This window comes from Pongo abelii, chromosome 1, assembly GCF_028885655.2.
Source record: "Pongo abelii isolate AG06213 chromosome 1, NHGRI_mPonAbe1-v2.0_pri, whole genome shotgun sequence".
Classification (NCBI taxonomy): domain Eukaryota; kingdom Metazoa; phylum Chordata; class Mammalia; order Primates; family Hominidae; genus Pongo; species Pongo abelii.
This window is the reverse complement of record NC_071985.2, coordinates 98,305,808-98,329,587: the sequence shown is the minus strand read 5'-3', so window position 1 is coordinate 98,329,587 and position 23,780 is coordinate 98,305,808. Positions and strand designations below refer to the sequence as shown.

At 42.8% G+C, this 23,780-nt stretch overlaps 1 protein-coding gene across 1 annotated transcript; it reads right to left on the bottom strand.

Moving 5' to 3' along the window:
* Positions 1 to 1,232: 1,232 nt before the first annotated feature.
* FLG (filaggrin) lies at positions 1,233 to 22,932 on the bottom strand. The gene is made up of 3 exons (XM_024252077.3): positions 22,888 to 22,932; positions 12,873 to 13,031; positions 1,233 to 12,299 (listed from the first exon to the last, which is right to left on the bottom strand). The coding sequence occupies exons 2-3, from the start codon at positions 13,008 to 13,010 to the stop codon at positions 1,233 to 1,235; spliced, it is 11,205 nt and encodes a 3,734-aa protein (XP_024107845.1). The 5' UTR covers positions 13,011 to 13,031; positions 22,888 to 22,932.
* Positions 22,933 to 23,780: the final 848 nt, after the last annotated feature.

Sequence of the window (23,780 nt, the reverse complement as noted above, 5' to 3'; positions counted from 1 at the left end):
GAGGCTTGAGATCTAAGTGCTACTTTGGTGTAGATTATTTGTGTAATAGACTCATCTGCAAAATGTGATCACTGGCCTACATATCACTTCTAGTCAGATATTATGGGAATGAAAATTTGGGTAGGATTCTTACAGAAGCATATTCCTTCTAATGGTAGAACTTCATTCATATTTTTACTATTCTTTTTTCAGCCTTTTCATCTACTTGCTTAAATTATAAAGATACAAATATTTTCCTTCCAGGCCAGGAGGACACTTCTTTTTAATTCTTTTCCCTTTGCCAGGATATATCAGCACAACTTCTCTGCTCCAACTAGTCTCCATTGCAAAGCATCTCCTAGTGTCTTTGGAAGAAGGATCTATGGTCAGTAATTCCTGTTTCCTGATCTTCCTTTGACATGGCTTAATCACCACCTAAGTTGATAATTCCATATTAATAATAGTGATATTCATGATTGAGCAAAGCGTGTTTTTTTTTTTCCTGAATGTGATTGTGGGACAATGATTATGTTGGAGAAAAATATAGGCCTTGATTAAATTTTCTCTTTCATTATTAATTACTTCTTATTTTGAATGTAATGTATCTGCTCTATGGTCATATAGCTTTCCAGTGATATAGAAGACATCTAATTCTGGCCATGGGGAAGTATGTAATTTGGGTTTATGACAAATAAGCATACAAGAGACAAACAGTATTATATGATGAATAGTTTATTTTTAATTTAGATGCAGCTTACTAAAATATTAATTACATCCAAGATGATTTTTTTTGAATACAGAATAATAGAATTCCAATAGAAGGATAATAGAGAAAGATGTGCTAGCCCTGATGTTGATATAGCCACTTTGGTGTACAGAACTGTTTTATATTTTTGGTTCCTTCGATATTTCCGGAAAAGATTAATTTAGAAATTTGGAGAGTATCTAAAACTTAAACTTTCAAAAACATAAAACATCACTTGACCCAGAATCTCCTAAAATACTCCGGCTAGTTTTCTAAAGTTAGCTCTCCATGATATTGATTTCTTCCATTTAATATTTCTGAAATATAGAGTTTAAAGATCATTCCACAATAAAAATAAACTACCACCAAACTAATGAAATACTATAGCATATTTTAAACAGATTGACAGGAAAAGATAACTTCCCTGAAAGTATTATGAAGTTTCTTGATTGAAAGTGAACTTGCTTCATTCTTCTATTCTTGGATTAATTCCTTTGCCATTAATTTCTTACTCATAGTAATAGTATCTCTGTGACTGACTAAATCCCAGTTGTTTTGATATATCACTAGAATGGCCATATAAACCTGGGTCCTTATTAATATACGTTGCATAATACCTTAGATGATCTTTACCAAATGCACTTGCTTTACAGATATCAGATCTTTCCTTGAAAACAACAGGATTGGAATTGTAACTAACACTTCCATGCTGAGAGTGTCTAAACCCAGATTCACCATAATCATAATCTGCACTACCATAGCTGCCATGTCTCCAAACTAAACCTGATTGACCTTTTTGCCTTTCAGCGTGCTCAGATTGATAATGATAAGAACTAGAACTGGGAGGACTGCCACGTGACTGTATTCCTGAACGATATGCAGAATCTTGTGAAAGACTACTAAAGTGACCATGTTCCTTAGTGGTACTAGAGTCTGACTGTACAGATGAAGACTGTACATGACTGGCTGTATCGTGGTAATAGGATCCGGGGTGTCTGGAGCCATCTCTTGACTGCTCCTGAGAAGATCCATGATGGTTTCTGGAAGCAGACTCAGACCGCCTCTCAGAGTCCTCTGAGTGTCCCTCACTGTCACTGTCCTGGCTAACACTGGATCCCTGGCGCCTGCTTGTCCTGGACCCCACTGATTCTCCCTGGCCGGACTGTGAGTGTCTAGAGCTTTTGGCCTGAGTGGAAGCCTCATGGTGACGTGACCCTGAGTGCCTGGAGCCGTCTCCTATCTGTTCCTCATCACGTGTTTGTCTGCTTGCACTTCTGGATCCTGACTGCCCACGGGATGCATCAGACCTTCCCTGGGATGTGTTGTGGCTCAGATGGGACCCTGAGTGTTCAGAGCTGTGTACTGATTGCTCATGGTGGGACCCCTGCCTTCCTCCTCTGCTTGACCCTGGGTGTCCACGAATGGTGTCCTGACCCTCTTGCGATGCTGCATGCCTGGAGCTGTCTCGTGCCTGCTCGTGGCGGGATCCTTGTCTTCCTCCAGTGCTGGGCCCAGTCCGTCCATGGGCGGACTCAGACTGTTCATGAGTGCTCACCTGGTAGGGGAAAGACCCTGAACGTCCAGACCTTTCCCCTGACCGGCCACGTGCGGACTCTTGGTGGCTCTGCTGATGGGGCCCAGCCTGTTCATGGGCTGACACTGACTGTGTGTCTGAGTCTTCTGAATGTCCCTCACTGTCACTGGCCTGATTACCACTGGACCCTGGGTGTCCACTGTCTCTGACTGCAGATGAAGCTTGTCTGCGCCCAGTGCCTGAGTGTCTGGAGCTGTCTGCTGACTGCTGGTGGTGGGATCTGTGTCTTTCTCCGGGGCTTGATCTTGCCTGTTCCTGGGATGACACAGCCTGTCCATGGGAGGAAGTCTCTGCGTGATGAGTGCCTGATTGTCTGGAGCTGTCAACAGAGTGCCCGTGACCGGCTCTTTCTTCTTGATGGGACCCAGGGTGTCTGGAGCCATCTCTTGACTGCTCCCGAGAAGATCCATAATGGTTTCTGGAAGCAGACTCAGACCACCTCTCAGAGTCTTCCGAGTGTCCCTCACTGTCACTGTCCTGGCTAACACTGGATCCCTGCCACCTGCTTGTTTTGGACCCCACTGATTCTCCCTGGCCCGACTGTGAGTGTCTGGAGCTTTTGGCCTGAGTGTATACCTCGTGGTGACGCGACCCTGAGTGCCGGGAGCCATGTCCTGATTGTTCCTCGTTACGTGTTTGTCTACTTGCACTTCTGGATCCTGACTGCCCACGGGATGCATCAGACCTTCCCTGGGATGTGTTGTGGCTGTGATGGGACCCTGAGTGTTCAGAGCTGTCTACTGATTGCTCGTGGTGGGACTCCTGCCTTCCTCCTCTGCTTGACCCTGGGTGTCCACGAATGGTGTCCTGACCCTCTTGCGATGCTGCATGCCTGGAGCTGTCTCGTGCCTTCTCATGGCGGGATCCTTGTCTTCCTCCCGTGCTGGGCCTGGTCCGTCCATGGGTGGACTCAGACTGTTCGTGAGTGCTCACCTGGTAGAGGAAAGACCCTGAACGTCCAGACTTTTCCCCTGACTGACCACGTGCAGACTCTTGGTGGCTCTGCTGATGGGGCCTAGGCTGTCCGTGGGGTGACACTGACTGTGTGTCTGAGTCTTCTGAATGTCCCTCACTGTGACTGGCCTGACTACCAATGGGCCCTCGGTGTCCACTGTCTCTGATTGCAGATGAAGCTTGTCCCTGCCCAGTGCCTGAGTGTCTGGAGCTGTCTGCTGACTGGTGGTGGCGGGATCCATGTCTTTCTCCAGGACTTGATCTTGCCTGTTCCTGGGATGATACAGCCTGTCCACGAGAGGAAGTCTCTGCGTGATGAGTGCCTGATTGCCTGGAGCTGTCTGCAGAGTGCCCATGACTGGCTCTGTCTTCTTGTTGGGACCCGGGGTGTCTGGAGCCATCTCTTGACTGCTCCTGAGCAGATCCATAATGGTTTCTGGAAGCAGACCCAGGCCGCGTCTCAGAGTCTTCTGAGTGTCCCTCACTGTCACTGTCCTGGCTAACACTGGGTCCCTGGTGCCTGCTTGTCCTGGAACCCACTGATTCTCCCTGACCTGCCTGTGAGTGTCTGGAGCTGTCGGCCTGAGTGTATGCCTCGTAGTGACCTGACCCTGAGTGCCTGGCGCCATCTCCTGATTGTTCCTCATTATGTGTTTTTCTGCTTGCACTTCTGGATCCTGACTGCCCATGGGATGCATCAGACCTTCCCTGGGATGTGTTGTGGCTGTGATGGGACCGTGAGTATTCAGAGCTGTCTACCGATTGCTCGTGGAGGGACCCTTGCCTTCCTCCTCTGCTTGAGCCTGGGTGTCCACGAATGGTGTCCTGATCCTCTTGTGATGCTGCGTGCCTGGAGCTGTCTCGTGGCTGCTCATGGCGGGATCCTTGTCTTCCTCCCGTGCTGGGCCCGGTCTGTCCATGGGCGGACTCAGACTGTTCATGAGTGCTCACCTGGTAGGGGAAAGACCCTGTACGTCCAGACCTTTCCCCTGACCGGCCACGTGCGGACTCTTGGTGGCTCTGCTGATGGGGCCCAGCCTGTCCATGGGCTGACACTGACTGTGTGTCTGAGTCTTCTGAATGTCCCTCACTGTCACTGGCCTGACTACCACTGGACCCTGGGTGTCCACTGTCTCTGACTGCAGATGAAGCTTGTCTGCGCCCAGTGCCTGAGTGTCTGGAGCTGTCTGCTGACTGCTGGTGGTGGGATCTGTGTCTTTCTCCGGGGCTTGATCTTGCCTGTTCCTGGGATGACACAGCCTGTCCATGGGAGGAAGTCTCTGCGTGATGAGTGCCTGATTGTCTGGAGCTGTCTGCAGAGTACCCGTGACCGGCTCTTTCTTCTTGATGGGACCCGGGGTGTCTGGAGCCATCTCTTGCCTGCTCCCGACCAGATCCATAATGGTTTCTGGAAGCAGACCCAGGCCGCTTCTCAGAGTCTTCTGAGTGTCCCTCACTGTCACTGTCCTGGCTAACACTGGGTCCCTGGTGCCTGCTTGTCCTGGACCCCACTGATTCTCCCTGGCCCAACTGTGAGTGTCTGGAGCTGTCGGCCCGAGTGTATGCCTCGTGGTGACGTGACACTGAGTGCCTGGCGCCATCTCCTGATTGTTCCTCATTATGTGTTTGTCTGCTTGCACTTCTGGATCCTGACTGCCCACGGGATGCATCAGACCTTCCTTGGGATGTGTTGTGGCTGTGATGGGACCGTGAGTATTCAGAGCTGTGTACTGATTGCTCGTGGTGGGACCCCTGCCTTCCTCCTCTGCTTGAACCCGGGTTTCCACGAATGGTGTCCTGACCCTCTTGCGATGCTGCATGCCTGGAGCTGTCTTGTGCCTGCTCGTGGTGGGATCCTTGTCTTCCTCCAGTGCTGGGATGGGTCCGTCCATGGACGGACTCAGACTGTTCATGAGTGCTCACCTGGTAGGGGAAAGACCCTGAACGTCCAGACCTTTCCCCTGACCAGCCATGTGCGGACTCTTGGTGGCTCTGCTGATGGGGCCCATCCTGTCCATGGGCTGACACTGACTGTGTGTCTGAGTCTTCTGAATGTCCCTCACTGTCTCTGGCCTGACTACCACTGGACCCTGGGTGTCCACTGTCTCTGACTGCAGATGAAGCTTGTCTGCGCCCAGTGCCTGAGTGTCTGGAGCTGTCTGCTGACTGCTGGTGGTGGGATCTGTGTCTTTCTCCAGGACTTGATCTTGCCTGTTCCTGGGATGACACAGCCTGTCCACGGGAGGAAGTCTCTGCGTGATGAGTGCCTGATTGTCTGGAGCTGTCTGCAGAGTGCCCATGACCGGCTCTTTCTTCTTGATGGGACCCAGGGTGTCTGGAGCCATCTCTTGACTGCTCCCGAGCAGATCCATAGTGGTTTCTAGAAGCAGACCCAGACCACCTCTCAGAGTTTTCTGAGTGTCCCTCACTGTCCTGGCTAACACTGGATCCCTGGTGCCTGCTTGTCCTGGACCCCACTGATCCTCCCTGGCCCGACTGTGAGTGTCTGGAGCTGTCGGCCCGAGTGGATGCCTCATGGTGATGAGATCCTGTGTGCTGGGAGCTATCTCCTGATTGTTCCTCGTTACGTGTTTGTCTGCTTGTACTTCTGGATCCTGACTGCCGACGGGATGCCTCAGACCTTCCCTGGGATGTGTTGTGGCTGTGATGGGACCCTGAGTGTTCAGAGCTGTCTACCAATTGCTCGTGGTGGGACCCCTGCTTTCCTCCTCTGCTTGACCCCGGGTGTCCACGAATGGTGTCCTGACCCTGTTGCGATGCTGCGTGCCTGGAGCTGTCTCGTGTCTGCTCATGGCGGGATCCTTGTCTTCCTACAGTGCTGGGCCCAGTCCGTGCATGGACGGACTCAGACTGTTCATGAGTGCTCACCTGGTAGAGGAAAGACCCTGAACGTCCAGACCTTTCCCCTGACCAGCCACGTGCGGACTCTTGGTGCCTCTGCTGATGGGGCCCAGCCTGTCCATGGGCTGACACTGACTGTGTGTCTGAGTCTTCTGAATGTCCCTCACTGTGACTGGCCTGACTACCAATGGGCCCTCGGTGTCCACTGTCTCTGACTGCAGATGAAGCTTGTCCGTGCCCAGTACCTGAGTGTCTGGAGCTGTCTGCTGACTGCTGGTGGCGGGATCCATGTCTTTCTCCGGGACTTGATCTTGCCTGTTCCTGGGATGACACAGCCTGTCCACGAGAGGAAGTCTGTGTGTAATGAGTGCCTGATTGCCTGGAGCTGTCTGCAGAGTGCCCGTGACCGGCTCTGTCTTCTTGATGGGACCCGGGGTGTCTTGAGCCATCTCTTGCCTGCTCCCGAGAAGATCCATAATGGTTTCTGGAAGCAGACCCAGGCCGCGTCTCAGAGTCTTCTGAGTGTCCCTCACTGTCACTGTCCTGGCTAACACTGGATCCCTGGCGCCTACTTGTCCTGGACCCCACTGATTCTCCCTGGCCCAACTGTGAGTGTCTGGAGCTGTCGGCCCAAGTGTAGGCCTCGTGGTGACGCGACCCTGAGTGCCGGGAGCCATGTCTTGATTGTTCCTCATTACGTGTTTGTCTGCTTGCACTTCTGGATCCTGACTGCCCATGGGATGCATCAGACCTTCCTTGGGATGTGTTGTGGCTGTGATGGGACCCTGAGTATTCAGAGCTGTGTACTGATTGCTTATGGTGGGACCCCTGCCTTCCTCCTCTGCTTGACCCCGGGTATCCACGAATGGTGTCCTGACCCTCTTGCGATGCTGCATGCCTGGAGCTGTCTTGTGCCTGCTCGTGGTGGGATCCTTGTCTTCCTCCAGTGCTGGGATGGGTCCGTCCATGGACGGACTCAGACTGTTCATGAGTGCTCACATGGTAGGGGAAAGACCCTGAACGTCCAGAGCTTTCCCCTGACCGGCCATGTGCGGACTCTTTGTGGCTCTGCTGATGGGGCCCAGCCTGTCCATGGGCTGACACTGACTGTGTGTCTGAGTCTTCTGAATGTCCCTCACTGTGACTGGCCTGACTACCAATGGGCCCTCGGTGTCCACTGTCTCTGACTGCAGATGAAGCTTGTCCGTGCCCAGTGCCCGAGTGTCTGGAGCTGTCTGCTGACTGCTGGTGGCGGGATCCGTGTCTTTCTCCGGGACTTGATCTTGCCTGTTCCTGGGATGACACAGCCTGTCCACGAGAGGAAGTTTCTGCGTAATGAGTGCCTGATTGCCTGGAGCTGTCTGCAGAGTGCCCGTGACTGGCTCTGTCTTCTTGATGGGACCCGGGGTGTCTGGAGCCATCTCTTGCCTGCTCCCGACCAGATCCATAATGGTTTCTGGAAGCAGACCCAGGCCACGTCTCAGAGTCTTCTGAGTGTCCCTCACTGTCACTGTCCTGGCTAACACTGGATCCCTGGCGCCTACTTGTCCTGGACCCCACTGATTCTCCCTGGCCCAACTGTGAGTGTCTGGAGCTGTCGGCCCGAGTGTAGGCCTCGTGGTGACGCGACCCTGAGTGCCGGGAGCCATGTCCTGATTGTTCCTCATTACGTGTTTGTCTGCTTGCACTTCTGGATCCTGTCTGCCCATGGGATGCATCAGACCTTCCTTGGGATGTGTTGTGGCTGTGATGGGACCCTGAGTATTCAGAGCTGTGTACTGATTGCTCGTGGTGGGACCCCTGCCTTCCTCCTCTGCTTGACCCCGGGTGTCCACGAATGGTGTCCTGACCCTCTTGCGATGCTGCATGCCTGGAGCTGTCTTGTGCCTGCTCGTGGTGGGATCCTTGTCTTCCTCCAGTGCTGGGATGGGTCCGTCCATGGGCGGACTCAGACTGTTCATGAGTGCTCACCTGGTAGGGGAAAGACCCTGAACGTCCAGAGCTTTCCCCTGACCGGCCATGTGCGGACTCTTTGTGGCTCTGCTGATGGGGCCCAGCCTGTCCATGGGCTGACACTGACTGTGTGTCTGAGTCTTCTGAATGTCCCTCACTGTCTCTGGCCTGACTACCACTGGACCCTGGGTGTCCACTGTCTCTGACTGCAGATGAAGCTTGTCTGCGCCCAGTGCCTGAGTGTCTGGAGCTGTCTGCTGACTGCTGGTGGCGCGATCTGTGTCTTTCTCCAGGACTTGATCTTGCCTGTTCCTGGGATGACACAGCCTGTCCACGGGAGGAAGTCTCTGCGTGATGAGTGCCTGATTGCCTGGAGTTGTCTGCAGAGTGCCCGTGACCGGCTCTGTCTTCTTGATGGGACCCGGGGTGTCTGGAGCCATCCCTTGACTGCTCCTGAGCAGATCCATAATGGTTTCTGGAAGCAGACCCAGGCCGCGTCTCAGAGTCTTCTGAGTGTCCCTCACTGTCACTGTCCTGGCTAACACTGTATCCCTGGCGCCTGCTTGTCCTGGACCCCACTGATTCTCCCTGGCCTGACTGTGAGTGTCTGAAGCTGTCGGCCTGAGTGGATGCCTGGTGGTGATGCGATCCTGAGTGCCGGGAGCTGTCTCCTGATTGTTCCTCATTACGTGTTTTTCTACTTGCACTTCTGGATCCTGACTGCCGACGGGATGCCTCAGACCTTCCCTGGGATGTGTTGTGTCTGTGATGGGACCCTGAGTGTTCAGAGCTGTCTACCAATTGTTCGTGGTGGGACCCCTGCCTTCCTCCTCTGCTTGACCCTGGGTGTCCATGAATGGTGTCCTGACCCTGTTGCGATGCTGCGTGCCTGGAGCTGTCTCGTGCCTGCTCATGGCGGGATCCTTGTCTTCCTCCCGTGCTCGGCCTGGTCCGTCCATGGGTGGACTCAGACTGTTTATGAGTGCTCACCTGGTAGGGGAAAGACCCTGAACGTCCAGACCATTCCCCTGACTGGCCACGTGCGGACTCTTGGTGGCTCTGCTGATGGGGCCTAGGCTGTCCGTGTGCTGACACTGACTGTGTGTCTGAGTCTTCTGAATGTCCCTCACTGTGACTGGCCTGACTACCAATGGGCCCTCGGTGTCCACTGTCTCTGACTGCAGATGAAGCTTGTCTGCGCCCAGTGCCTGAGTGTCTGTGGCTGTCTGCTGACTGCTGGTGGCGGGATCTGTGTCTTTCTCCGGGACTTGATCTTGCCTGTTCCTGGGATGACACAGCCTGTCCACGGGAGGAAGTCTCTGCGTGATGAGTGCCTGATTTTCTGGAGCTGTCTGCAGAGTGCCCGTGACCGGCTCTGTCTTCTTGATGGGACCCGGGGTGTCTTGAGCCATCTCTTGACTGCTCCCGAGAAGATCCATAATGGTTTCTGGAAGCAGACCCAGACCGCCTCTCAGAGTTTTCTGGATGTCCCTCACTGTCAGTGTCCTGGCTAACACTGGATCCCTGGCGCCTGCTTGTCCTGGACCCCACTGATTCTCCCTGGCCCGACTGTGAGTATCTGGAGCTGTGAGCCTGAGTGGATGCCTCGTGGTGACGTGAACCTGAGTGCCAGGAGCCGTGTCCTGGTTGTTCCTCATTACGTGTTTGTCTGCTTGTACTTCTGGATCCTGACTGCCCACGGGATGCATCAGACCTTCCCTGGGATGTTTTGTGGCTGTGATAGGACCCTGAGTGTTCAGAGCTGTCTACCGATTGCTGATGGTGGTACCCCTGCCTTCCTCCTCTGCTTGACCCTGTGTGTCCACGAATGGTGTCTTGACTCTCTTGGGATGCTGCGTGCCTGGATCTGTCTCGTGCCTGCTTGAGGCGGGATCCTTGTCTTCCTCCAGTGCTGGGCCCGGTCCGTCCATGGGCAGACTCAGACTGTTCATGAGTGTCCACCTGGTGGGGGAAAGACCCTGAACGTCCAGACCTTTCCCCTGACCGGCCATGTGCGGACTCTTGGTGGCTCTGCCGATGGGCCCCAGCCTGTCCGTGGGGTGATACTGACTGTGTGTCTGAGTCTTCTGAGTGTCCCTGACTGTGATTGGCCTGACTACCACTGGACCCTGGGTGTCCATGGTCGCTGACTGCAGATGAAGCTTGTCTTTGCCCAGTCCCTGAGTGTCTTGAGGTGTCTGCTGACTGGTGGTGGTGGGATCCATGTCTTTCTCCGGGACTTGATCTTGCCTGTTCCTGGGATGACACAGCCTTTCCACGAGAGGAAGTCTCTGCGTAATGAGTGCCTGATTGTCTGGAGCTGTCTGCAGAGTGCCTGTGACCGGCTCTGTCTTCTTCCTGGGACTCAGTGTGTCTGGAGCCATCTCTTGACTGCTTCTGAGCAGATCCATAATGGTTTCTGGAAGCAGATCCAGGCTGCCTCTCAGAGTCTTCTGAATGTTCCTCACTGTCACTGTCCTGGCTAACACTGGGTCCCTGGTGCCTTCTTGTCCTGGACCCCGCTGATTTTCCCTGGCCCGACTGTGAGTGTCTAGAGCTGTCGGCCCGAGTGGAAGAAGGTTCATGGTGATGCGACCCTGAGTGTCTGGAGTCGTCTCCTGATTGTTCCTCATTACGTGTTTGTCTGCTTGCACTTCTGGATCTTGACTGCCCGTGGGATGCATCAGACCTTCCCTGGGATGTGTTGTGGTTGTGATGGGACCCTGAATGTCCAGAGCTGTCTACCAGTTGCTCGTGGTGAGATCCCTGCCTTCCTCCTCTGCTTGACCCCGGGTGTCCATGAATGTTGTCCTGACCCTCTTGGGATGCTGCGTGCCTGGACCTGTCTCGTGCTTGCTCGTGGTGGGATCCTTGTCTTCCACCAGTCCTGGGCCCAGTCTGTCCATGGGCGTACTCAGACTGTTCATGAGTGCTCACCTGGTAGGGGAAAGACCCTGAATGTCCAGACCTTTCCCCTGACCGGCCATGTGCAGACTCTTGGTGGCTCTGCTGTCTAGGCCCAGCATGTCCATGGCCTGACACTGATTGTGTGTCTGAGTCTTCTGAATGTCCTTCACTGTCACTGGCCTGATTACTGCTGGACCCCCGGTGTCCACTGTCTCTGAATGCAGATGAACCTTGTCCGTGCCCAATGCCTGAGTGTCTGGAGTTGTCTGCTGACTGCTGGTGGTGGGATCCGTGTCTTTCTCCTGGACTTGATTTTGCCTGTTCATGTGATGACGTAGCCTGTCCACGGGAGAAAGTCTCTGCGTGATGAGTTCCTGATTGTTTGGAGCTGTCTGCAGAGTGCCCGTGACTGGCTCTGTCTTCTTGATGGTACCCGGGGTGTCTGGAGCCATCTGTTGACTGCTCCTGAGCAGATCCATGATGGTTTCTGGAAGCAGACCCAGACCACCTCTGAGAGTCTTCTGAGTGTCCCTCACTGCCACTGTCCTGGCTAACACTGGATCCCCTACGCTTCCTTGTCCTGGACTCCTGCAGTGGTACCTGGCTTAGGTTTTCATGTATTGACCTGTTGACTTGCAATGACGATTCGTCATCAGATGAACTTGATCTTTCATATATTTTGTTTTCTTCTAATAGATTATCAGTGGTGTCATAGGCTTCATCCTGGAATGTGTAATATGTGTCAATATGGCCTGATTCTGTCCATTTTTCAGTCATTCTTCCTATATTTTCATAATCATATCCTCCTCCTTCTTTGTCTTCTTTCTCTTCAGGTCTTTCACTTAGTTTCTTCCTATTGTCTTCTAGTCTAGTATTTTCAGTCTTGTTTTTCTCTTTTTTACTTGACTTGTGATGGTTTTTTCCATATTCTTCTTCTCTATGAGTAGGTGAGTATCCTTTTCTTTCTTTTTTTTCAGAACTAGATTCATGCCTTTTCCCCCCTGTTTCTCTTGGGCTCTTGGATCTTCCCTTATTCCCTTTTCTATTGTTTCTTCTTTCCAGACTTGGGCGTCTTTTTCTGTTTTCTTTGTTTTCTTCCTCTTTATCATCTTCATGTTTATGATGATGACTGTGCTCTCTGTGCTTGTGTCCTGATATCGGTAAATTATCTTTTCTGGTAGATTCATAGTATGCTTGAGCCAACTTGAATACCATCAGAAGAAACTCAGTGAAGTCAATTTTCTTGTTGTGGTCTATATCCAAGTGATCCATGAAGATGTCAACCGTATCTGGGTCATCTGGATTCTGTACAGAGGGAAGTCACAGAGGGAGACTGCATCAGACAGAATCACATTATCAGCCAATTAATTCAAAGTTAATTTAATGAATTTGATCTTTTGAGTATTAAAAAGTGGGACAGAATCTTTTTGTTTTTTTAAGACTTCTTCATCTCATCCTTATTCAGGTGTTATATGTGAACAAAGATGTAAAGACTAGTAAGATGTCAAGATTTGATGGGGTAAGTGACGCTTTTTCTTATTTTAAAAGTCAGAAGTATATATAATTCATTACTTAGTTTTCTTTAATAAAAATCCCCTTAGTAATGTTGATGTTTGGGAGAATATTATAATACCAAAATACTAAGAACTAATTTACATTAATTTTTAAATATTTATATTTTTTTCTCTGAGGGTTTCTTTATGTTTATCATATACATGCAGGTATGGGGAAGAAAATAAAATCTATCTCTTTTGAGACAAGATTAACTCTTTTCCTGTTTTAAGAGAAATAGTTCACAAACAGCTCAAAATAACCCTTGCTTAGATTATTGATGAGAAACACAAATGCTCTATCTTTGATCTTGTCAGATACTCTTACCTTCAGGATTTGCCGAAATTCCTTTTCCAGAAGTTCCTTCAGCTCTTTTTTGCTCAATGTGTCAGTGTTTTTATCTTTTTTTGAATATTGCTTGAAAAGATTAATTATGGCAAAGATGTTTTCCAGGAGAGTAGACATCTTTTGGCAATAAATGTGAACCTAGAAAGAAGAAATGAAAATGCCCTTTTTTGTACGTCTTTTTTTTCTAGGTTATATTAATTATTACAATCATTTTCCGCATTTTAAACCTATATTTTCCTCTAAGTAATCCATCTTTAAGAATGGAAGATGGACATGAGAAACTTTTCTCTACCATCTACATAAAACAAATGAATAGAGTTTTCCTTACTTAAATAAAATTGCCCATTTTTTTGGCCTTGTGCCCACTTACAGCTGGACTTAATAGTCTCACAGACCTCAGTGTGCTCTAGGCAAGATCATTCCTCTTGCTGATCTTGCCATTGCCAATAACAAGAATTTAGATAGGCTGACTGGTTTTAAGCAGTAAAATTTACTCATACAAATTTATTGAAAATTACTTCCCCAAAAGCTAAATTATTAAATGATTAATTTGCTAAGACATAATTCTCTGAAAGCCAGTTAGCCATATGACAAGATACTCAATGAAAGTTCATTCAATTTTTTATTTCTTTTTTAAACATTTCATGAAGTTTAGGATATTTCATTGTACAGGATGGATTTAATAGCTCTTCAATATTTAAAGAGAAAGGTTTTTCTGACTGGGTTTCATTTTGCCATTTAAGGAATGTTCACTTTATCTCATTGGTGAAGAAATTAGTAAGCATATCAATAAATCTAAGCATGTATTATATAAAGAATTATAACTTTATTAGGACTTACAAAACCAGGTGAAACTAAAATACTGTAGAAAACAATGTGAAGGAGATTACTGTAGCAGTCAGAACTAAAACATTTTTGGACCTTGGGTTGTTTGGTAAGAATTAGATATTAATGAATTTTGCTGTGGTTAAGTGATATATGTATTTGGGTAAGTTTATGGGTATTTACTAAAAGAATAGAATTTATAATTTCTAAACCATTAGAGATGAAATAGGGGAATTAAGAAACTTTAATAATTTAACAGAAGCCAGGAAAGAAGAAAATAAGAAGCACAGAAAAAGAAGGGTAAACAGAAAGCATAAAATAAATTAATAGAATTACAAATAATTTTATTATTACTAATTACAATACATGTAAGATAGACCAGATCTTGCCAATTAAAATATAGATTGTAAAGATTGAATTTAAAAAATTATAGCTGTGTGCTTCTTACAAAACCCTTTTAAAGTTTATAATTATTTTCAGCCAGTCTTATTTATGATGATATTGTATTCTCTGAACTTATCGTTACTTGTAACATATGCAAAATCTCTGTCTCAAGGATCTTACTCTTTGACCTCGTCTTGTACCCTGATGTCAATAATTCTTTAACCTCTCTATTTACTGCTTTATGTACTCATTTCCCTTTTTACCTTGGTTGGACATTATGTTTAATCTCCCCAAATGCTCCTTGGATACATCCACTTGTCCTACTTTTTCTTATACCCACTGGCCAAAGCTTCAACAACTGTTTCTTTCGTTTATCTCTGATGTCCTTGATTTTGATTCCTGAGAACTTGGAAGCCATTGGAAAAGAGTTTCCTCATTCTCCTAATATCTGATCTCCCAACCTACTACATTTCTATCCATATACCTTGCCTTCACTTTATTTAGGGTAATAAACAGTCTGTGCTCCTCCTGTCCTTTACTTTGGCACTAAGCCCCACTCTCTCTTGTCTACCCAAACACTTTGCTTTTGCAGTTGCCTACTTTCTCATATGCATCATTAATTCTTCTTTGTCTACTGGATCATTCCCTTCAATATATATTCATGCTGAAATATCTATCTAACACTTACCTTCCCATCTCCACCCCACCCCCAATCTCACATCTGCCTTTAGGTACCATCTGATTTATCTGTTCCCTTTTATAGCAAAATTCCTCAAAAGATATGCCTATACATTCTGTCTTTACTTCCTAATTCTTGTTTTCCTTTACTCAAAGTATTTTTTTTCTAAAAAATGTATTAAAACTCTCACCAAGTAAAAAATATCCTTCATATTTCCAAATCCATGTATCCATTTTTATTTTACATATTACTTGACATATCGGCAGCATTTGATGCAACTGGCTGCATCCTTCTTCAGAGACCTGGCACTCTCAAGTTTCTCCTCCAACCTCAGTGGCCACTTTTTTCTTAGCCTCCTTGTTCAGCTCCTAATGTTGCTATGCCCTATGATTCACTCCTTAGCTTCTTTTCTCTGTTATACTCCCTCAGGTCATCTCATCTAGTTCTATATAACTTTTTAAATAAGTTGACAACTCACAAGTTTATACCCCCAGTCACCGACTGTCCCTTAAACTTGAGAAGTGTATGTCTAAATGCCTATCCGATATTTCTACTTGAGTCTTGTAGATATCTTAAATCTATTATGTTCAAAAGAGAAGTCTTGATTTTCAACTGCTTTACCCTAACAAATGTCCCACACCTGTTATCCTCATCAGTTACTCCTGTCTTCCTGATGGCTCAAGTCATAAATCTGAAAATTAGTTCTGATTCCCCTTTTCTTACATCCAATATATATTCCATCAACATGTTTTATTGATCCTACTTTCAAAATATCCCTAAAATTAGTCACTTTTCCCTACTTCACTCTGTTTCCTTCTCTAGTAGTTTATTTTTATCACCACAGAAATATACTGGAGTATCTTCCATCTTAAAACCCTTCGCTTGAACCATTATTCCACCCTCCCCCAACATTTCTCCTAACATCTTACTAGCCTAATTAACTGCTTCATTTCACAGGAGTCTTGGATAAGTTTTCTCTGCTTTCTCTCTTAAAATGTTTACCACCCACTTTCTTTTTAACCTGCTTCTCTCAATTTCCTATCACCAAACTCTACTGAAACTTTTTGTGTCAAATCATCTGTGATCTCCAAGTTGTTGAATACAGTGTCATTTCTCCATCATCACCTCATCATCATCATCTTACTTAATCTCTTGGTATGTGAAATAGAATTAACCCTTCCTTTCTTAATGGAGTCTTTTTGTTTCTTGGATCTCATGACACCATATTCCTCTGATATTCCTCTTACCCATTGAATGCTGTTGTCTCTCAGTATTCTTTACTAACCTCTCTTCTGCTCAATCTCAAGAGGTTGGAAATATCTGTGGCTGTGTCTTAGATCTTCTTTTTTAAAAAAAATCTACACACCTTTCTGAGGCAATCTCATTGAATCCCATGACTCCAGATACCATCTATCTGATGACTTCAAAATTGATACCTCTAGGCATAACCTTTTCTCAGAGCTTATATTCATTCATTCATTCCTTCACTTATTTAACAAGTATTGAACAGCTACTAAAGGGTTAGGCACTGTTTCATGCTTTGGAGATATAGTAGTGAACAAGATAGATGAGGTGCCTGCCTACTTTTGTGAAGACCATAAACAAACAGTAAATTAATTCGACAATTAGATATTGATAAGTGATATGTACATAACTAAAATAAGAATGCTATTATACAGAATATTTGGGGGTACTTTAAGGAAAGGAGGTTTTGTGGTAGAGGGGACATTTGCGCTTAAAATGGAAAAATAAGAAGGAAGTAGCCTTGTTAATTAATTAGAGAATTTTAGCAAAGGGAACAGTGCAAAGATTCCAAGATGAAAATCAGCTTGGCATGTTAGAGATACAGAAAAAGACCAACTCAGTTAGAAAATTGCAGACAAAGCAAGAGTAATACAACATAAAGTCAGAGATACTGACGGATCAGATAATGATGATCTTCTAAATAAGGTGACATTTGTGCATTTTATTTTAGGTGTGATGAGACTAGATGAGATTTTTTGTTGAGAGTGATCTAATATGGTTTGATTTTTGAAGATTGCTTTGTGCAATTGTTTATTAGTTAGTTTCAGACTAACTCTGAATACAACTAGAAAATGTGTGTGTGTGTGTGTGTGTGTGTGTGTTTGAAGGTATCACAGAGCTATCAAGATTGTGACAATTTATTGGGGCTTACATTCAGATTTAGCGGGAAATACAGTATTTTGGGAATTAAAAGACAAAATTTTCTAAAACTGATGAAAGATACCAAGGTACAGGTTCAAAAGGATATTATAAACTCCAAGCAGGAGATATAAAAGAAAACCAAAGCAAGACATGTAATAATAAAACTGCTGAACATTTGAGGCAATGAGGAAATCTTAAGAGCAGACAGAGAAACACTTGTATTACCTTCAACGGAGCAACAATAAGATTGATACTTGTCTTTTCAAAAGAAACAATGGAAGCTAAAAGACAATGAAACGTTATATTCATCTTTCTGAAGCAAAATAAGTTATATGTTAACAGTGAAAATATCCACCAAAAAGAAAACATGTAAAGATATTTTCAAGCAAAGAAAAACAGAGCTAATCACCAGAGACCTACTGTAAAGGAAATATTAAAGGATAATTCTAGTTGGAAGCACAGAGGAGCAAGAAAGAATAAGAACAATGGAAAAAGCATATGTGTGGGAAAAGTATAGCTAGATATTGATTGCATAAAATAATAATAGTAATCTTTCAGGATTTAAGATAAATAGAATTAAAATACATAACAATCCCAGATAAGGCAGTGAGAAAATGGAGTTAAGTATTGTAGGATACTTGTATTATTTGGGTAGGGGTTAAAATATTTTTTTCTTAATAATATACTCTAACAAATCAAGGATGCATGCTATAATTTTTAGGGCAAGGATGCAGATAATAATAAAAGAGTGTATAATTAATAAGCTTTTGTATAAAGATAATTAACTGGCAAATATTAACTTAATCCAAAAAAGTCAAGAATAGAAAAAGAAATATAGAACAGGTGAGATAGTAGAAACCAAGTAGTAATATGGTAGAGATGTAAACCAAATAGTTCCATAATAACTCTGAATATAAATAGAGTAAATATGCTAATTAAGGGACAAGGCTGTCAGACTGGATTTAAAAAAAACAACTGTATGCTGCTTATAAGAGACACACATAAAATGTGATTAAAGTGATCATAAATGAAAGGTTGGAAGAAAGAGATACCATTCAAACACTAAAAAAAGATGTTATTATTATAATCATATCTGTCAAGTAGATTTAAGGCAAAAAATATTGCTAGAAGGAAATTTTATAATAATAAAAGATCAATTCTCCAGGAAGCCTCAAAATACATTAATAAAAATTGACAGAAGTATAAGGAGAAACAGGCAATCTACAATCATAGTGGGGTATTTAAATACACCTCTCTCAGCAACTGATAGAACAAATAAAAAATATGTAAGAATATAGAATATTTCTACAAAATTATTAACAAAACATCAACATACATTGAATGCTACACCTAACAACTGCAGAATACCCATTCTTTTGAAAGTGACCATATACTGGGCCATAAAGCAAGTTTCAATAAATTTTAAAGGGTTGAAATCATAGAGTTTGTTCTCTAACACAGTGGAATGAAGCAAGGATTAAATAATAGGAATATAACTAGAAAAATCTTTAAGTGTTTGAAAATTAAGCTATAACTTCTAAATAATCAATGGATCATTGAATAAATTACAGTGCAAAATTAGAAAATATTTTGAACTAAATGAAAATGAGAAAAATATGAAAGAGCATAACTTAGGGAATACATTAATTCCATGCCTAATAGATATTTATAGCCTATATATATATATACACACACACACACACACACATATATACATATATACACTCACATATATACATATATAAACACACACATATATATATGAATGATGTCTCTTTTTCCCATCCTTTCATTTTCAATCACTGTTATCATTTTTTATGTGTGAATCTTATAAGCAGCATACAGTTGTGTGTGTATATATATATGAAAGACTGAAAAATTAATTACCTAAGCATATATCTCAAGAAGTTTTAAAAAGAACAAATTAAGTCCTAAGAAAGTATAATGAAGGAAATAATAAAGATAACTAAAATTAATAAAATAGAAAGAAAATTTAGAGAATCAACAGTGCCAAGATTCAGCCTTTGAAAAATCTAAGAAAACTGATAACCCCAGCAAGATTAATCAAGAAAAGAAGAGTAAGTACCAATATCAGGAAAGTAAAAGGGGACATTGCTATCGAGGTTTTAGACATTAGAAAGATCACAAGAGCATATTATAAAAAACATTATACCAGTTAATTTGAAAATTTAGATGACATAGAAGAAGTGTTTCTAGAAAAACACTTGTTACCAAAACTGAACCAACAATAAATAGAAAACCTAAATAGTCCTATGTTTATTAAAGAAATTGAATCTTAAATGCATTTATTTCCAGTGGGGGAGAAACTGCAGGTCAGATGGCTTTACTGAATTCTATTCAATGTGAAAGAAAGAAATAACTATAACATCACATAGATTATTTCAGAGAAATGAAAAAGAGGAAACACCCATTTTATTAATCCAAACTGGCCTCAGTACCATAACCTGACAACGATATAAGAATCAAAATTTTCAGGACAATTCCTTTCATATAGATGCAAAACTCTGAAAGAAAATAATAGTAGACTGAATTCAGTGGTATATAAAAAGAATATATGTTATTCCTAACTACATTTTATTCCAAAATTCATGTTTGGATTAACATTTGAAAACCAACCAATTAAGTACTGAAATAGAATAATGGGGAAAATTATATGAACCTCTCAATAGATGAAAAATTGATAAAATCCAACATTAATTCTGATTAATAAATAAAAGATTGATTATGTCTTTGAAAAATGTCATAGCAAAAATTACATTTAATGGTGAAATGAAAGCTTTCATCTCCAAGTTTGGGAATGAAACTAGTATGCCTGTATCATCCTATTGATATATACTATGTATAGTATCATCCTATTTAACATTGTACTAAAAGTCCTAGCTAGAGCAATACGTTAGGAAAAGGAATTAAAAGCAGAGTAATTGAAAAAGAAGTAATAAAACTGTTATTACTCACGGAATGATATAACTTTTGTATGTGGAAAATCCAAAAGAATGTATAGCTAAACTATTAGAATAAATAAACTAAACATGCTTCTGGTTATAAGTATACAAAAATCAATAGTATTTCTATATAACAGCAATAAACACTTAAAAAATGAAATAAGAAAGGATGCTATTTACAAAAGCATAAAAAATCAGAAAAATTTTAGGAATAAATCTAATTAAAGATATGAAAGGACTGTACTCAGAATATTATAAATGTTGAGATTATGAATGCTGAGAAAATGAAATAAGAAAGGAGGCTATTCATAAAGCATTAAAAATCAGGAAATTTTTAGGAATAAATCTAAGAAAACATGAAAGAGCTATACTCAGAAAATTATAAATATTGAGATAAACTAAAGATTTAAATAAATGGAAGAATACATAGCTTGTTTATGAATTGAAAGTCTCAATAGCATTAAGATATCAAATCTCCTCAAATTCATTTATAGATGCAATGAAATCCCATTCTGAATATCTGAAGTTTTTTTAAAAAATAAAGATTAATAAGGTGATTTCTAAAATTTATATGAAAATGTAGAGGGCCAAGATTAGGTAAGACCATCTTGAAGAAGACTAAGTTGGAAGACATACCAGATAGCAAGGTGTATTATAAAGGAAGACAATATGGCATGGTGCAAGGCTAAACAAATGGAATGATAAAAGATAATAGTATAAAGTCAGTCTTATATCACTCTGGACATTTGGTTAATGGCAAAGATGGTAGTGTAGGTCAGTAGAGAAAGAATGGTCTGAAATAAATGGTCCTGGGTTAATTGAATTTTCAAATGGAAAAAAAAATAGTTTCCAGGTTGATTTTACATGTAAGAGATAAAAGAAGATAACATTGGAGAATATCTTCAGGACTTCGGTGTGGGGAAATACTTAAATAAAATTCAAAAAGTACTAATCACTAAGAAAAAGACTGATAAATTGTACTGCATTAAAAGTAGGAATGTTTATTCCTTAAAGATAGCATTAGAAGAGAGAAGGACAAGCCACACAGTGGGAGGATATACAAAACACATTTAACCAATAAAGGAATCTGTCCTGAATATAAAAATAGCTCCTATAAATCAGTAAAAAAAATACAATTAACTCCATAGAAAAATGAATCTCTACCTTAGGAACTTTACAGAAAAGGATATCCAAATGGCCAACAAAGATATCAAAACTCATCATTTTTTATGGCTGCATAGTATTCCATGGTGTATATGTGCCACATTTTCTTAATTGTGCACATGTACCCTAAAACTTAAAGTATAATAATAATAAAAAAAAAATCAAAACTTCTCAACCTTGTTATGCACCAGGGAAATGCAAATTAAATAATGTGTGAGACCACAATACACCCACCAAAGTGACTAAAAAGATAAGAAAGAAAAAAATCCTTGACAATACCAAATATTGGTGAGAATGTGGAGAATTGAGATTTTTTTTTATGTACTGCTGGAGGCAGCATAAACTGACAGAAGCACTTTGGAAAATTGTTTGACAGTATCTAAGTCCTAGCGATTTACTCTTAGGAATATTCCCAACTGAAATATGTACATATGTGTAACCAAAAGTAATATACAAAAAAAGTGCATAGCCCTATTATTTATAATACACCCCAAAATGGAAGAGACCCAAATATCTATCCATAGACAAATGGATAAATAAATTGTTGTATTTTCAGATAACATAATAGTCAGTGTTGGGAGATAAAGGTAGCCTGGACTAGGATGATAATGGCAGAGAAGGGGATAAATGGATAGATTTGGCAGGTTTGTAGGCAGAGTTGACTGGACGTGGTGATGAATCAGTGTGATGAGAAAACAGGAATCATGGATAACTTCTAGATTTCGGTATAAGCAAACAGTTATTTCTCGTTATTTCTATTATTTCCATCATCTTTCACATAAAAGAATGCAGTCTCTCCCTGTTCCTGCTCTTGCCTTCCTATATTCCTGTTTTCCACATAGCAGCCCAGAGTGGTCTTTTAAAAACATAGATTATGTTACTCCTCCTGCTTAATGCCCCTTTAAGTACATGTTAAAATCTAACATGTACTGTTTTAATTCTACTATGCTCCTCTTTACATGGCCTACGCCTGTCTAGCTCTCTGACATCACCATATACCACTGGTCCTCTTTTTAATTATGTGTGCTACACTAGCTTCTTTTTCCTCTTTGGGACAAGTTTACCCTTGCTTAGAATCTTGCCCTTTGCCTTGGCTAGTTTCTTTTGTGTTTAAGATCTCAACTCAAAGACGATTCCCTAGAGAGGTCTTCCCCTGGCCATCTAACTTAAAGCACTCTCCTCCTCCCTCCCATCACTTTACTACAAGCTTGTCCAATCTGTGGCCCAGGACATCTTTGAATGTGGTCCAACACAAATTTGTAAACTTTCTTAAAACATTATGAGTTTTTTTTTAAGCTCATCAGCTATTATTAGTGTCAGTGTGTTTTATGTGTGGCCCAAGACAATTCTTTTTCCATTGTGACCCAGGGAAGCCAAAAGATGGGACAACCCGGCTCTACTACATCACTCTTTTATTTTCTTCATTGTTCTTATCACTATTTGAAATTATCTTATTCGTTTATTGTTGTTTACTAAATGTTTCCCCCTACTAAAGGTAAGCTGCTAGGAAGTTTATGTAGTTCACTGCTGCATAGTCAGAGCCAAGACCAAATAGAAGGTAGTTAATACATATTTGTTAAGTAAATGAATAAATGGACGGTCTAACAATACAGAGTATTGAGTAGCTCCATGGGAAGCAAATTTATGCTCTCATTTTCCTTCTATATAGAAATAAACCTTTTAGTGACAGTGCCACTAAAAAGAAAGAGAAAAACCCTAAACTTCCAGAACCTTTTGCCTTACAGTACACATACATTCAGATTTCCACCTTGGTTAATAGTAAGTAGGCAAAATTAAATATATTCCTTCTTACCTTGTTCACCAAAAGAGCAAATAGAATGTAGCCTGAAGGAGCCTGCTGGGTACTGAAGGCTGAGATAATGGCCCTTTTATAGCAGGCCCCATGCAAGGAGGAGCCACCCTCTGTGGGATGGTCTGATTCATTCCTAACCAAACCTAGATCCACCCATATCTCCACCTCTATTTCTCCAGCAACATGTGTTTACTTCCCAGCTTCCTCACGTACTCATCTGTACTTGTTTTAGCAAGTTCCAAATTTAGGTTTACATATTGGAAATTTTATGGAATGGTCCCTTTGGCTAATACAGGTTCTTTGTGTGCAGGGCCCATACCTACTTTTCTGTAACCCCGCTTTGGCTTGACAGGTGCTTGATAAATATCTATTGATAAATACACTTCCTGATCCTTGTCTCTAGAAGAGTAGGACATATTAATACATTTATAAGAACTTGAAATTCAATTTATGATAGGAAAACATCACAAGCATCTACATATATGTTCTTTTTTAATCTATGAATTCCATCTTTGGGTACTGAAAGAACTTGTCATGAGATGAATGCTATCTTCTAGAAATTATGGTCAGTAGAGGATAGGCAAATTTAATTTTAATTTTTCAAAGCAGAGCAAGAATGTGAACAATTGAGTTAGAAGTGGTGATCACTAGGAGCATGAGTTTATTAGGCAAGACTGATTAGTGTAATTTTACTTTGTTTTCAAGGTTATTACATCGTGGCATCAGAGACATGTTCCACATACTCTTCCTTCTTAAACCATGAATTTTCTTTTATTGCCACAAATATACAGGGGACTCCTATCCCTGGTCTGTCTTATGATATACACACTGTTACGTTGAGCAGATTGCATCTCCACATGGATGTCCCGTGGTTATCTCAATCCATAGTGTTG

Bases quoted from the DNA above. Each gene is read 5' to 3' on its own strand.
- FLG (XM_024252077.3), bottom strand. From the start codon at position 13,010: ATGTCTACTCTCCTGGAAAACATCTTTGCCATAATTAATCTTTTCAAG. The intron at 12,300-12,872 runs GTAAGAGTATCT...CCCTCTGTACAG, and splicing joins AATTTCGGCAAATCCTGAAG to AATCCAGATGACCCAGATAC.